Source organism: Gobio gobio, assembly GCF_949357685.1.
Source record: "Gobio gobio genome assembly, chromosome: 8".
In the NCBI taxonomy this organism is placed as follows: Eukaryota; Metazoa; Chordata; class Actinopteri; order Cypriniformes; family Gobionidae; genus Gobio; species Gobio gobio.
Genome location: NC_137114.1, coordinates 36,058,596 through 36,074,062, shown reverse-complemented (window position 1 = coordinate 36,074,062; position 15,467 = coordinate 36,058,596). Strand labels below are relative to the sequence as shown.

General features: G+C 37.4%; 1 protein-coding gene across 1 annotated transcript; it reads left to right on the top strand.

Annotated features, from left to right (window-relative positions):
- Nucleotides 1-2,040: 2,040 nt before the first annotated feature.
- tmem160 (transmembrane protein 160) lies at nt 2,041-8,347 on the top strand. The gene is made up of 4 exons (XM_079823396.1): nt 2,041-2,320; nt 3,073-3,097; nt 6,527-6,619; nt 6,777-8,347. Exons 1-4 carry the CDS (start codon nt 2,105-2,107, stop codon nt 7,076-7,078), a joined length of 636 nt encoding a protein of 211 aa, XP_079679522.1. The 5' UTR covers nt 2,041-2,104; the 3' UTR covers nt 7,079-8,347.
- The last annotated feature ends 7,120 nt before the right edge of the window (nt 8,348-15,467 follow it).

Here is a 15,467-nt window from a genome sequence, read left to right as displayed (position 1 = left end):
GTGGATACATTTTTTTTCCAGGATTCTTTGATGAATAGAAAGTTCAAAAGAACAGCACTTATTTAAAATAAAACATAATAAATGCCTTTACTGTCACTTTGTAATGTGCAATGTGCATTATTGAGAAATGAAGCATTGAATGTCTTTAGAAGTCAATCTACTTTGCAGTTGAGTTGTAGTAGACCGTAGATCATTGTTTAAATGTTGCTCCATGCACACTTAATGAGCATATTAAATTGGCAGCCATAATAAAACATGCCTTGACAAGAAAACGTCTGCAGTCTTCAGCATCATAGCGTAACAACCCGAGCGTAGTTACTGTTTATATCAAAGGCCCTTTCCTTAAGCCTTTCTTCACACACGTACATACAAATACACACACCGTACCGTCTTTCCTCTGACCCCCTCCTTCCTCACTATGCTCCTCACGCTATATGACCATCAGGTTGTTGAGGCGTGGCAACCCACAATCCCAGAGGATCACATCAAGACAAAAGGCCTCTGCGGTGGGAGAGAGGAGGCCGGAAGGGGCCAGTCAAACACAAACATACATATGCTATAAACAACACCAGCTCATGCATTAAATCACTGTTCTTATGTTATACTTGCTCTCAGAACAATACAATACAGTGGCTTTGCTTAGAAAGTATTTTGAATTTTAAAAAGTGTTTTGGGGCGACTACGCAGTTTCTACCAGCTCATACCATCTTAAGGTGGTCAAACAGGTATTTGGAACATGGTGAGTGTTTAACTAGCTGATAACCACCAGCTACCAAGTTGCAAAATATACAAATTTTCCAATGGCTAATATGAAACCGAATAAACTGATTTTTGTGAAATGTTTTGCTTTAAAAGTGTGCTTGTTATACATTTTTAATATATAAATGTTATTCGTTTTAACGTATTTTAAGTGTGACTTGCTGTAGGCATCCAAATATGCATCATATAACAGAAATGATTAAATATTTGTATATATTCCAAAAAATTATAATATTACATTTTAAAATGCTCATGATCAGAATACAGTTACATTTTTATTGATTACATGATAACTTCATATTTACAATATGACAGTGAATTATTCAGAATGTATTGATTCTCACTAATTCTTATTTTTTATCTTTTAAAACTTCCTTTCTAAAACAGCCTATTGCTTATGTATCAATAGGAATCTTCCAGTTTGGTGTAATTACACAAGTTAGGCAACACAGAATAAAAATAAATAAAATATTTCATCTTTTGAGTGCATTATTTGTTTTTTTTTAAAGATTTTATATTTTCATGATTTAATTAATTAATAGCCTACATTTTCATCAATTTACGAACCCTCTAAAGTTCCTTCACAAACCCCAGTTTGGGAAAATCTGGAGGGCTATAATGTTTAATGCACGTCATTTTGTTGATGATTGTTTTTTTTCTTTCTATTATCCTATTTAAATGTATGTGATAAAAGTAATCTAAAAGTAGTCTAAAATGTGTAATGTAATTACGTTACTAACTACAGTTTCCATCATGTAATTTGTATTTAATAATGGATTATAATTTGTTATTAATCTACCCAGCACTGTATGTATGTATATATTATACAAATCGATCAGTTACTTTTGGACAACACCACTAGACTTTGTTACTGGTCCACATATTATTGAAGCCCATTTCCGCCACATATCATAATTATAAAAAGGCTAAATTATGACATAAAGTCACTATGGCTTGATATGCCAATGTCTTATTGTACACAACGTTTTTAGGGGAAAGAAGAACAGCACAAGGTTTAGGTTTGTTGTGTTTTGGCGCCACTTTGTGGACACAATGTCGACAGTATCTTCCTACGATTGTACCCTTAAAACCCCTTAAACCTAAATTATATATTTTCAAATATAGTACTACGTAACAAAGATATGTAAATAAACGTATCAGGGACATTAAAAATTAACTCATAAATACATTCATCATACAGTGGAAGTAATGATAGATGGCGCCACTGAAATCCACGCGCACTCCTGCGAGCAAGAGGCTGCGTCTTTACGCACACTCACCGGCAGTGGCAAAGTTCAGAGGTCGGGTAAAGGTCGTGTTTTGGGTTTTTCCTCCATCGTAAACGATGGCTTCCATAAGTTGGTTAACGTGCAGGCGGTTGTCTCGGCTTGCGTGTCCGTTCTCTCAGGTCGCGCGGCGGTCGGTGCTGCAGTGTGTGTGGACTCCAGCGCGCGCGCTTCACCGGGGGAGCGCGCGACGCGCGGCGGAGAAAAACCCGCTGAACAGAACACGAGCAGTGGAGCAACAGTACATCACTGAACTAGATAAAGCCGATGCGCTGGTAAACACAAACACTCACTCACTCTTCCTGATGCTCTCACTTTACATGTATTGTATTCGTTGTTTAAATTTACAAACTTTAATTTGATAAATTAAACTAATTACGAAAAGTAGGTACTGGTGGTACTGTGGTACGCTTGGTAGTAACTTATATCATGTTACTATATTCATGCTCCATTTTATTCATATGCTAATCAAAAGAATATGGTTCCACGATGGTACAAAATCGTGTTATTTAACATGGTGTTGTGTCAGAAAACCATGGCATTACCATGTTATGCTACATTAGGGTGACCAAACGTCCTGTTTTCCCAGGACATGTCCTGTTTTCAAGTCCTGTCCTGGCCTTAAAAAAAAAAATATATATATATATATATATATATATATATATATATATATATATATATATATATATATATATATATATATATATATATATATATATATATATATATATATATATATATAATTTTTTTTTTTTTTTTTATAATTTTTTTTTTTTTTTTTTTTTTTTTTTTTTTTTTTTAATTGTATTGAAATGAATAAAGAATCTTTGAGTAAACTTCGAGTATCATTTGAATATGTCATAGCTGGGCCGAGTGTCCTGGTTTTCGGTAATCAAAATATGGTCACCCTATGTTACATGCCAATAATAATCATAATAATGGTAGTACCATATTTTTATGTCTAATCTCTATTGATATAACTACCAAATGATCTGTTTATAAACTCTAATATTACTTCATTTTCTAGATGCTGCGGAAGTCTCATGAAACAGGTGAGATATAATCTGTCCAGAACACAAAATAGGCGTATTGACAAATAGAAAATGAATCTTCTGAAGTCGCCTGATAAATTTTTTTTGAAGGACAAGTTCCTTTCAATATCATTTTGTGCCCTTTTTTTTTAACAAATCAGATCTTTTTATTTAACTGCTTAATCCATTTCATAAAATCAGTCTGAAATTCTCCTGATTCCATGATCAACATCTTGCTGGAGCAAAATATTATCAGTGAATAACAAAATGTATTTGTTCTTTTCCTCATACAAAGCTCTTGTGCAATTTATTCCAAGTCTTCTCAAGTCATATAGACTATTATACTTCTATGGTATTTTTTGAGCAACGAGCACATTTATCATTTTGATTTTGTGTTGAATGGAAGATGTTCATAAAGGTTTGGAATTACATGATTGTGAATACATAATGCAAGACTATTGTTTGGGTGAACTTTTCATTTACCAACCAAAATTGTTGTTATTGTAATAAAGTGCAAAAGTGAATTTTTTCCCCATTTTTATAAAAAAAAGTCTTCCTTGCTTTCCCTACAAGGTCATCACATTACAGACTTTAATTTGAAGCTCTGTGAACAGCATAATCAAATTTAAAATGCATATGCTTGCATAAAATATGCATATATGCAAAGATTTAAAGTCGTTGTGAAATCAAAAGTGACCCTATTTACACACTACTAGTCTTGTGGTGAACAATTAACCCGTGCAAGTTGATGCAAAGAAAAAAAATAGTTTGTTGTGGTAATCTTTAATCGAAATCTGAAAATTTGCTTCGGTTTAGGAATGGCATTACCTCTCTTTCCCCTTTTCCACCAGAATGAACCGGGTGCTAGTTCAGAGCCAGTGCTAGTCCCAGTTCATAGTTGGTTCGACTGAGGAGCCTTCTAAGAACCGGTTTGCCTTTCCACATGCTGAGAGCCACAACAGAGCCAGGTCTTGCGTCACTGTATACGTCTCATCTTTCTCAGCAACGCTAGCGAGGCAGCGGGAAAAACAAACACACCAGGCTTTTTTCGAGATGCATCGGCGCTGCGCAAACTGATCCGCGTATGATATAAAAAAAATGCATGAGTGAATCAAAAGTAGTGTTAGACCGATATATCGGCCGGCCGATATATCTGGCCGATATTTGCAATTTTTACGTGTATCGCATCGGCCGATACAAGGCTGCTGCGTTCACCGATATTTTTTCCCCTGCATTATTTACAGACAGATGTCCACAAAAAATCGGTATCGGCATCGGCAATAAAAAATCCATATCGGTCGATCCCTAATCAAAAGCATAAGAAGTCATATGCTCTCGCTTTTTTCCCCGCTGCGAACAAGCCTTCCATCAACAATGGCGAACGGTGCGTTACTATTGATTCACATGGCTTTACGATCCTACATCGGCATTAAAACACAGCGAATCCAATGCATTCATGCAGTTCGCCGTCATTTGTATAGATGGAGATTACAAACAAGCAGCTTTTGCGTTGCTTTTGGCTCTCTATGGGCTTCTCCACATGCTTCTCCCTTAACTTTATCGGACTTTATGCCTCCACGTCCCCCCGATTGCCTCATAGACAGTAAAATATTGCCTGCAAGCTTCTCCTTGGGTCTATATGGTAATTTCTCTACTGCGCGCCGGTTGTCGCGTGGTTATGATGCAATCGTTAGCCTATTTTTTTACAAAAATGGCGATAGTGTAAGATACAAGGTAATGGAGCCTTTTATACATTGTCGTGTTTCTTTAGAAATAAACAATGGACAAATGGAGTCTTTAAACGCCTCAGATGTAAAGTTATTCGCTGTCAAAGTGACGCCTAAATGAATGGGAGTCAATGGGATGCTAACAGCAGGTGATGACTTGGTTAGCAATGGCTGCCCCTATGGAAGGTACGCTTTCCGGGGGCTGGATTACCCCCTTGGTGAAAACACAAAGAACCGATTTGAAACTAGGCTCTGGCTCCGAACTAGCACCAGCACTGCCTTGGTGGAAAAGGGGTATCTGACGTCAGTTATTGATGGCTTGGCTAGAATATCCTTAACCGCTCCCTTCCAACCGAGCAAGAGATGGAGAGGATGTGCGCTAAAATAAAACCCTGCCCTCTATTCAATATTCCATTTATACACAACGCTGAAGTCAGTTGAAACTTCTGGTTCTTTTAAGTATTTTAAGAGCATAAACTGTGTTAGCTTAAATGATATTGAAAATGGTAATGATAATCATGACCATTGCTTATTTAAAGCACCACTAGGTAGTTTTTGCTCTCGGGGTCCCCCTACAGTTGGGAAACAGTAGTGTCCTCTACTACTGTCGTAAACTGTCATTCTACATCAGTGGATGCATCGCACGTGCATTTGTTGACATGACAACTATGTCATAGTTACTATGATAGCCCTGAACACTGCAGCAGGAGTTCACCTGTCTATGGAGTTCACATGCAGGTGTTCTGCTTGCGTCGCGTGTGAAATGTCTTCATCCCAGGTACAGTGGCATATGTTTCAGCATGTCATATGAATATAATTTCATGGGTTTTATTTTTTTCAAACGCCAAATGATCGCGAGGCTCACGTTTACAAGCCAGCGTCATTATAGTAGCCTAGTCTATTGGTTCCCGTTTTACAGAATCTATATGATACTTCAATTCACTGTTTGAGTGGTAGGTAATAACAATATATCGTCAATATTATAATATCAAGCTACCCTAGATGAATCTGCAAATTTGAAAAATCGATTTGCATTATAGCTTGAGGCAAGACAAATAAACCAATATCACAGACATGTTAGGTATCCTAAAATATGATTTTGTACGTCTTATATGTATTTACTTGCAAGAATGTAGCCCCTCCTCCTCCAGCTCACGCCAACGAGCAAACGCTGGCCCAATGTTGATCCTCGTCCTGCCTTTAATCCGATCACTTTCTCCTTTCCTCTTTTTGCTTTCCTCCGACAAAACCTTTGCTTTCTTATTTTTCTGTGCTGCTTCGGCCATGACTACAACATTCGGCAAACAAATTATAGTTTGGCTCGCACGTCCGAATTCAAGGAAGTGGGGGTGGTGGTGGAAGTGACGTATATGCCGTAAAGCAGTCGAATTTTGTAGTTCTTTCTTTTCTCGGGTTACTACCGAAGTTTAAAAGTACGATTAAAAACGATACAGACCCCATCAGGCTATGGCAGACGTGTTATTCAACCTATTGTAAGTCGATGTATCATCACAAGAGGTTTGAAAATATATTCTAAAGGTTGAAAAGTTACCTAGTGCTGCTTTAAAGCAAAAATAACTATATTGTTAGATATGTCATTATCGTGAAATATCCTATCGTGATAAGATTTTGGTCATATCGACCACCCCTAGATTTGGATATTTAGGCATCTAGGTGGATAAACGTGTAACTTAAGCAACTTTATTCATTTAATTTTTTGCAGGTTTTTTGTCCTGGTTCCGGAATGGTCTCCTGGCAACAGGGATTGGCGTTATTGCGTTTGTACAGAGTGATGTGGGCCGAGAGGCTGGATACGGTACTACATCTTCTCAATCTCCCTTTTTTTTTTTTTAGCATGCTCTCAGTCCTTTTCCTCTCAGCTCTGTCATTTGTTTGTGTGTGTGCGCGAGTTTTTGAAAAACAAACCTAAATTCTATTCCTGTTCTGAAAGGTTTCTTCCTGTTCTCTTCCAGCGTTCTTCATCCTGGGCGGAGTTTGCGTGTCGTTCGGTGGAGCGTCGTACGTGGGCAGTCTTCTGACTCTGAGGAGAATCATGCTCCTCTCTCTGCCGGCTGTGCTTCTCCACACGGCTGTGGTGTCCAGCGCCGCCCTCTTCTGGCTGTGCGCGGTATCGCTCTACATCGGCCGCCTGGAGGTGGAGATTATTCACGATGAGGATGAGGAAGAGCACGGGGGAGATGAAGGCGGGGAGTGCGCAGAGTGCAGAGCCCGCCGCGAGAGACGTGGCGCTGAAGAAAAAGGCCAAGACAAGTGAGACGAGACTCCGAGTTGAAATGGCCTTTTGCACTGACCCAGAGCCAGAGTTCTGTATTCATAAACGACTTTAAGAGAAAAGGCAAACCTGGTTTCAGGTCGGTGTGGAGTTGTGGCTTCTACCAAGATTATTGTGCAGTACTCTAGTGCTTGATTTATTGGGTTGAGTGAGTTTTTGTGTTTCTTACACTGCTAAACATGAGCTGTCCCACTGCTTACAAAAGGGCCAGTGACATAAATTCATATTTTTCCTTTGTCATTGTTCTGTTGGTTGTGGGATATGAGTGCTGAAACATTAAAATGAAGCACTTACTGGACAATTAGTTCAGCATCTTGGTTGTTCAACTGTTGAGCATGTTCACTATTTTATATAGTGACGTGATTTAGAAATAAGAGTTCTGATATTTCTTTTGGTAACACTTTACAATAAGGTTTGATTTTCTAACATTAGTTAATGCATTAACTGATAATAACTACAGCATTAATTTATAAATATACTATTGTTCTTTGTGACGATACATTAGTTTATTTATACAAAAAAAATATATATTTGTTATAATGTATAACAATTAAATCTATAATTTAAATGTTTGTGTATATATATCTATAATTATGACTTGGTGACAAGTTTAATAAATGCTGTGAAAATATGGTTGCATTAAACAATGTTAACAAACTGAACCTTACTGTGAAGTGTTACAATATCAGAGCGTTTTTTGTTTTTGTTGTTTTGTTCATGTTTTCTACATCATGCAGCATTTTTCCATTGTTTTGTCCTCATTCTTTGAGATTTATTTTCAAATGATTACCTCGCGTCTCTCACAATTCCCTTCAGATTTCCTGCTCTAGTCTTATTCAATAAAATCACTCCTTGTAGATTTTATAAGAACTTCTAGACTTCATCTTCCAGCTCTTCTCTCAACAGAGATGAAAGCAATGTTTCTTTTATTATGCATGAATCCAAAGTATAGCTATTTTTTATTTAAAGCATACTGTCTTTGGTGCGTATATAATCGGTTGAGGCGAGATGTGGCGTCAGGCATGTGTGTGCGGACCACGTGCTCAAACAGTGATTCACTCTACTGGAGTGTGTGTATGTTTACTGTACATTTAATCAGCGCACATTGCACACTTATAGAATCAGTCAACTCTAAATGTCTAAATCCAGGTTTTTTCCCATGTTAAAAGCAAATTTACACATCGTACCTTCGAGGAGTAATCCAAGAGTGTTATCCAAAATGTCATATCACAGATTAAATTGTTGTCACTTGCTCATTTTTCCTGTCTGTTATTTTGGATAAACAATCAGTGGTGCTAAAGGAATGATTCAGATTCAAAACAAGTTCAATGAAAAGTACAGTAAAATGCACTTACATATTGTATTTAGAATAGAAGTCTATAGGGAAGTGTTATTTTAGTATTTATAGTATTTATTAATATTTTGATTAAGGTTTTTTTAATACATATTTTTTAAGTTTTAGTAATTCCATTATGTGGCTCTCATTTTTACATAGTTTGTTTGTTTTAAATATTTCTATTTAGCTTAACTTATTTTTATTTCAGTTGTAGTGATTTTGCTACTTAAACTTATTTCAGTTAGTTGCCAAAACAACCTTTCAAATTTTTTATTAGTTTTAGGGGCGTTTACACAACACCGTTTTCGACTAATTTGGCACGACAACGGTGTTTTGGGGGGCCTGAAAACGTTTTTGAAAACGATACCATTATCATCTCCATTTTCAGTATATCTGTCGTATAAACGTTTCCTTAGGTAAATACATGGGTTAACAATGAACAATACTTTTACCGCATTTATTCATTTTGGCTAATCGTTTTCAACCAAAAAACTGAAAACTTTTCATGCGTTTTGACTGTTCATTTACACGACAACAGCGTTTTGGGGGCCTGAAAACACAAACTTTTGAAAACAGGATTCAAAGTGCAAGTTTTGGAAAACGATACCATTATCGTCATTGTCATACGCATAATGTGTTCAGTCTAGGCGCATATTGTTTTGTTGCAAAGTGACATCGCCAACTACTGGCCACACAGCATAATACAGCGTTTTTAGTCGTTTTTGCAGATCCGTGTGAACGAGGACCGTTTTGGGAACGTTGTCGTCTGTACGCGGAAAAAGGAAAACTTTTTCATTTTTAGTAGACATTGTCGCATAAATGTACCCTAAATCTCAACATTTACTAATACAAAATTGTATCTCTTACATTAATGTACTGTGAACCAACATGAACATTTTTATTAAGTAGGCTAATATTAACAAAGCAAAAATGTATTGCTTATTGCTAGTTCATGTTAGTTAATGCTTAATGTTAACAAATGAGACCTTATTGTAAAGTGTTGCCAATATTTGGTTCAATTATAATAAAGACTATTAATAGTTTTAGTTAACAATAACAGCAGTGGGCAAGGCACTAATATAAACTACAGATAAATAAACTAAAATACACACTTTCAAAATGCAATCACATAAAACTTAAACATTCATTCTCTAAACATGACACTAGAGTAAAAGAATTGCTTATTGAATTTGTTATATACAAGTCTACCTCCTGTCATGGTTTTGACAGGAGATGAAATATTCCATATAAAATTGCACAGATAATGTTGGCAAATTATTTAATAAACAGTATAATGTTTAAGTTTTGTGGTTATTCTTCTAAAACAGTATACTGTAAAAATGACATGATCAATAAGTCATGACAGCATATGTTTTTACATTACTGTATCTCCTCAAAATATGTTAAGCAATTTCAGTTTAATGTCATTTAAGTTGAAATGACTTATATAGCCAAGTTGACTGTACTTAAAAATATGTTTTACAGTGTGTTTTAGCCTCATGTTTATTGTAGTACAGCGCTTGGCGACTCCCATCACTTCACTAACTTGTGTTGAACCCAAAATAAGCTTCTTCTAATGTCATTCAGATTTCTGCACCACTATTAGGGGTTAATTAATTACAACTGTGAAATTGTAATGACAAAAAGTTGTTAAATAGTAAAAAGTTCCAAACAAAACGTGAGTGCGGGTTGTGTCAGATATCAAGGGCAGGTGGCGTCTCTGGAGGGAGGGATTTGCGGTAAACAGACAGGCGTGTTGATCTGTATGCGTGCGAGGTTTGTTAATAGCGCCGGCCGGGGGACTCTGGAACATGTGCGCTGCTTCTTTCATTAGTCGTTCCACTTCTGTTTGTACATCTTCAAAAAGGGCTGCTTATTTATTTGATTATATATTCTAATTATTGTCATCCAAAAGATATTTTTGTGTGTGTCGTTGTAGGTTTCTTGTCACGGTGGCTGTTGTTTTTATCAAAGACCTTGTACGAGTCCTCAGAGAAATTATGGCACTTATCTGTCAGCATATAAATGCATTTAATAATTGTTGCTGGTGGTGTTTTGTAAATTCCAGAACACATTTAGAATTTTGTCAGGTTTTCATTTTTATTTCGAGTCTTTAAGACATGAAGAGGCAGATGATTGCCTTTGCTGTGACTTTTGAACCTGAAGCCTGATTGGCTGATGATGTTCATGCATGTCTGCTGTTTTTCACCGTGTGGCTTAAATAAAAAAATAAAAAAAGTATATTTATGTTAATGTGAAATGCAGAACATTCTATATGCACACTTTAAAAACCAATGACATTCATTGTATGTTGATTGGGAGTGTTTATCACTGGTTACAGACTATTTGTTTATGCATGACCTTCAGTGCTATTTACAGTACATAATGAGTCTATGAATATGTACATAAATGGGGACTATGCAAGCACATTTGTCTCCCGCAATTTCTGAGAAGGACAGGTTTGATGCTTAAGGTGGCATGAATTCAGCGCTGCACAAGGCGGAAATGTCATGTTGGTGGCCTTTAGAGGTTAACAAGCTGACAGTGTTGCCGAAGATGTAGCTTTTCCCAATCAACACACTTGTTAGATTACACTACAGTCCAGCAACTATTTTAAAGAAATAGTTACTGTAGTTAAGTGACAATTACTAGCAGAAAGTTCGAGTTGAATAAGGTTCTTATCTACGAAACGATACGTTTCTGCGAGAAACCGAGCAGAATTTATGCTATTATTTTACCTCTTATCAGACAAACGTGATCATCTCTGAGCTCCGCCATAACTTCCGCTAAGTGAGGTCAAAATACGAGCCTGGTCATAGATGTATACGTAGATTCCTCATTAGCGCTTGCATGGATCAGTAAAATGAGGCATCTACGATCGATATATATCTATGATCAGGCTCGTATTTTGACCTCACCTAGCGGAAGTTATGGCGGAGCTCAGAGATGATCACGTTCGTCTGATAAGAGGTAAAATAATAGCATAAATACTGCTCGGTTTCTCACAGAAACTGATCGTTTCGCTAGATAAGACCCTTATTCATCGTCTGGTATCGCTTAAAGCCCTTTGAAGCTGCACTGAAACTGTCATTTGGACCTTGAACCGTTTGGGGCCCATTGAAGTCTATTATATGGAGAACAATCCTGGAATGTTTTCATCAAAAAACGTAATTTATTTTCGACTGAAGGAAGAAAGACATGGACATCTTGGATGACATTGGGGGTGAGTAAATTATCAGCAAAAGTTTATTTAAAAGTGAACTAATCCTCTAACATTATTTTATTTATCCATTATATTAAAGGCACAATATGTAAGATTTTTTCATATTATAAAAATATCCAAAAACCACTAAAACAATGTTATATATTTTGTATTTTGTTTGTGTACTTGCATTATCCCAAATGCTTCCAAGAATGTTTAAATCCAGAGAAATAAGCAATTTTTACCAGTACACGGACCGTGCATCGCCTATCGAATCCGCGTTACCCTCGATTTCAGGTTTTATTTGTCTGGTTTTCTTGATTTACCGCGAGTACCATGTTTTACCATGCCTAATATCGATCTAGCTTACTGAAGTGTGCAAGTGTCTCATAGTAGCCGCCAAGCGAACGCACAGAGTAGCATTATAACAATTTTCAAAACACTCAGATGTATCTAATATGATAAAACAGAGCTGTTACCCCACATATGCATGACTGGAAGAAGCGGAAGCGTTCATCTGTGGCATAATAAAAGCTCCACTGCTCTCGAGCCCCGTGTCGCGCTTGTCTCTCATTAGCAATCGCTCGATCCGCTCCAACAGCTTTCAGCCCCACTCTACTTCATACTACAGTAACGTTAATAAATATTTAATATATTAGCTCATCCATGAATATGATTTCTGCCCGAGTCCCGTCAGATCCTTTTTCATCAGCTGAGGTGAAGACAACAACTCCCATGATTCTGCAAAAATCAAGGCGTCATCAAGCTACGCCTTGTGACCTCTAGCGGCGAAAATGACATATTGTGCATTTAAAGAGATCTTTTTGAAGGATGTTGGTTTACTTACGCCCTTTTTGAGCACTTGAGCTAAAATGAGACTTGAGTGTTTGTAGACGTTTAAGAGCGTCGAACTTGATTTATTGCAATTTTGAGGTGTTCAGTTTTAATTTGTTTTCACTGGCATTTCTCCCCGTTCACACCAAGAACGATAACTATATTAGCGTCCACACCAGCGGACGATATCGCTCTGTTTATTCTATGCGCACGCTTGTCTGCCGCTTTAAATGTTGGAGCTCCTAAACCAGGATGGATTCTGATTGGCCGACATGTTTTTATAGTTCATCAGCTGGATAAAATCATTCTGAAAGTGATTCTAATGATATTGTTTCTCTGTGCCGTTATCATTATAGCTGTGGTGTGAACCCTGCTATTCTTTAACATTCAGATTTTTTGAATATTTCTTTATCGTTATCTTTACAGTTATCGTCCTTGGTGTGAACGGACCTTTAGGTGTTGCGGACTAGTGCATCTTTGAGCCTACATTCAGTAAGAGTAAAATACTTGCTGTTAAAATCAGATACTCTAAGACTTTTACTCAAGTGGTATCGGAATTGGTGACTTGTAACCTGTAACAAAGTCATTTTCGCTTTAAGGTATATGTACTTTTACTTGAGTATGGTTTTCAGGTACTCTTTACTCCTCTGATACATTTAAATTTATGCATATACATTTAAACAAAATACAGGGATTGAGGATCATAAGGAATTTACAGATTCTCCTGGTTCCATTACCAATTCTTTTATAACATTTGAAGAAGAAATAAAGAACAAAAGAAATGTTATTTCATTGTCAAATAATGAGACAATTTCTATAATACAATTTTTGAATGGTGCATGCGATGAAGACATAATAGTTTTGTATAAAAAATGTTTTAATTATGAAATCAAACTATACGTTTTTTTTTCTTTAACGGAATATTGCAGTATCTATTATAAATGATTTATCCGTGTAAATATTTGTAAATAAATCTTTTAAAATGAATCTTTAATCAAAAAAACGTTCCCTCGCTCTTGCAGTGATATCTCCTCTCTGATGACGTGTTTTCTGGCACGAGGGCGGGACAACCTGTCACTCACATGAGATCGACCAATAACAAACCACTACCATCCCATCAATTCCCCATGGACAAAATCCCGTCCTATATTTATCTTGTTAAAAAAGCTGTTTAACTCGCATATACGGTCTCAATAGAGAAGAAAAGACTATCACAACTTCAGTTCCATGCCGACTTTTATCAAAAAGCTGTTTAGAAAACCGCCGAGCTACTATAACACTATAATAAATGTAGCTACACTTGTGTCACTGCATTTAGTTGTTTACTCCCCAACATTGAGAGCTGAAGAACGAAGTGAAAATATGTCAGACCGACGTCCTCCATGCTTTTCTTGCCTATTCTCCAACTCCTCCTCATTCTCTGGTGTTTTGGTGCAGTTCGTTAGTTACTGATTCCGGGCGTGTCTCAGTGCAGTAGGCCCGCGGTCTGTCTGTCTCTCCCTCAGAGCACGCAGCTCTGCTTCAAATTCAGGGCGTCTACAGGGGCCGCCACACTGCTAAAGGGCACAGCGCCCAAACACATCCCCACAAGCCAGACTTCACACACCTGCGTTACATGAACTGAGTTCATAATCACACAGAGCTGCATTTCCATCATGTGGAACCGGTATGTTAAACCGAACTTCATTTGTTGTTATCGTAATATGTCTATTTGCGACACAAGATCACTGAAAAGCGCCATGTTCTCCCCGATTTATTGCCAAAACGAGCCCTAAAAGAGAACTAATTCCTGTTTATATGTCAGTCTGCTCTTAAGAGATGGCCGTGGAGGATATTTTAGAGGAGAAACTTCGGGTCACAGTCGAGTTATCGTATGCGCACGCACACGGTCCGGCCATTCGCCTTTTCTTCCCAACAACTCAGCTTCTTTAGTATGCAATTCCTTTAGTCGTCAAGAGGGAATGATCCTCACACTAATGAACTGAGGCCTGCCACTTGAATGTAAAACAGGTTTTAACCCGTCTTCAATGTCAGAGCCCCTCCCTGGGGTTTCTTGAAACAACACAACACCATCGCTAACACCAGCACGCTCCACGTTTCAATCACAACGTCTGCCTTTGTCTCGACCCTCCGGCCTATTACTCTGACAGCGGGCCGCTCACCGACTCTGCTTCAAAGACACGGAGCCAGAGTTATGAATCTGTACACGGATTATGATGAACGCCAATCAAAAGGCTTTATTGTGAGCGGAGCGGAAGAGTTGACAGAGTTGGGTAGCTTACATGTGCTCCCAGAGGGAGCTGTTGTTAAAGCAGCTTATCACATCAATCCGATCCATGTTCTTTCATCTTTCTTTTCTTTTCCTCTTCTTTTGAACTTGTTAACATGGACCGGTGTGGATTACAAAATTTACACAAGATAATAGCCGATTGTTAATCCCTTTTGAATGTTCACTTTTCAAATCCAAAAGCAACCCCCTTCACGCCATTCAAGACAGAGACTTCAAATATTTGAAAGTTTCCGAGCATGCAACTGGTGTACTTTTTTTGCCATTGTACTTTTTTTATGCTATTCTTAGAGTGTGTTCACGCTTTCGGTGCTCCTGGTTCTTTTGTTCCAGACCTAAACAAGGAAATAATACATTTAGGCTTGTTTTACTTATGCAGAGTTCACATTACACGATTTTCAAAGTCGTCAGATGGAATGGAATTGTTATTAAATATGACCAAATTGTCTGAAAATAAGATTATGGAGGATGAAATGGTTGGGGAGATGCGGGGAGCAAGGATTGTGTGTTCTGCGAAGAGAGTTGAGGTAAATAAATAATTTTGCAATGTGTTGCTGTTGCGGCTGGTCAAGCAAATGTTTGTGCTTTTTCTCTGTTTGATATAATTGTTAATATTGTATATCTATTAAAATACTGATATTCTGGTCTATAATTCCAAACTTACTGCTGCCCTGTATCTTGCTCTCTCATTGGCTGTAGGTCATTGCCGATG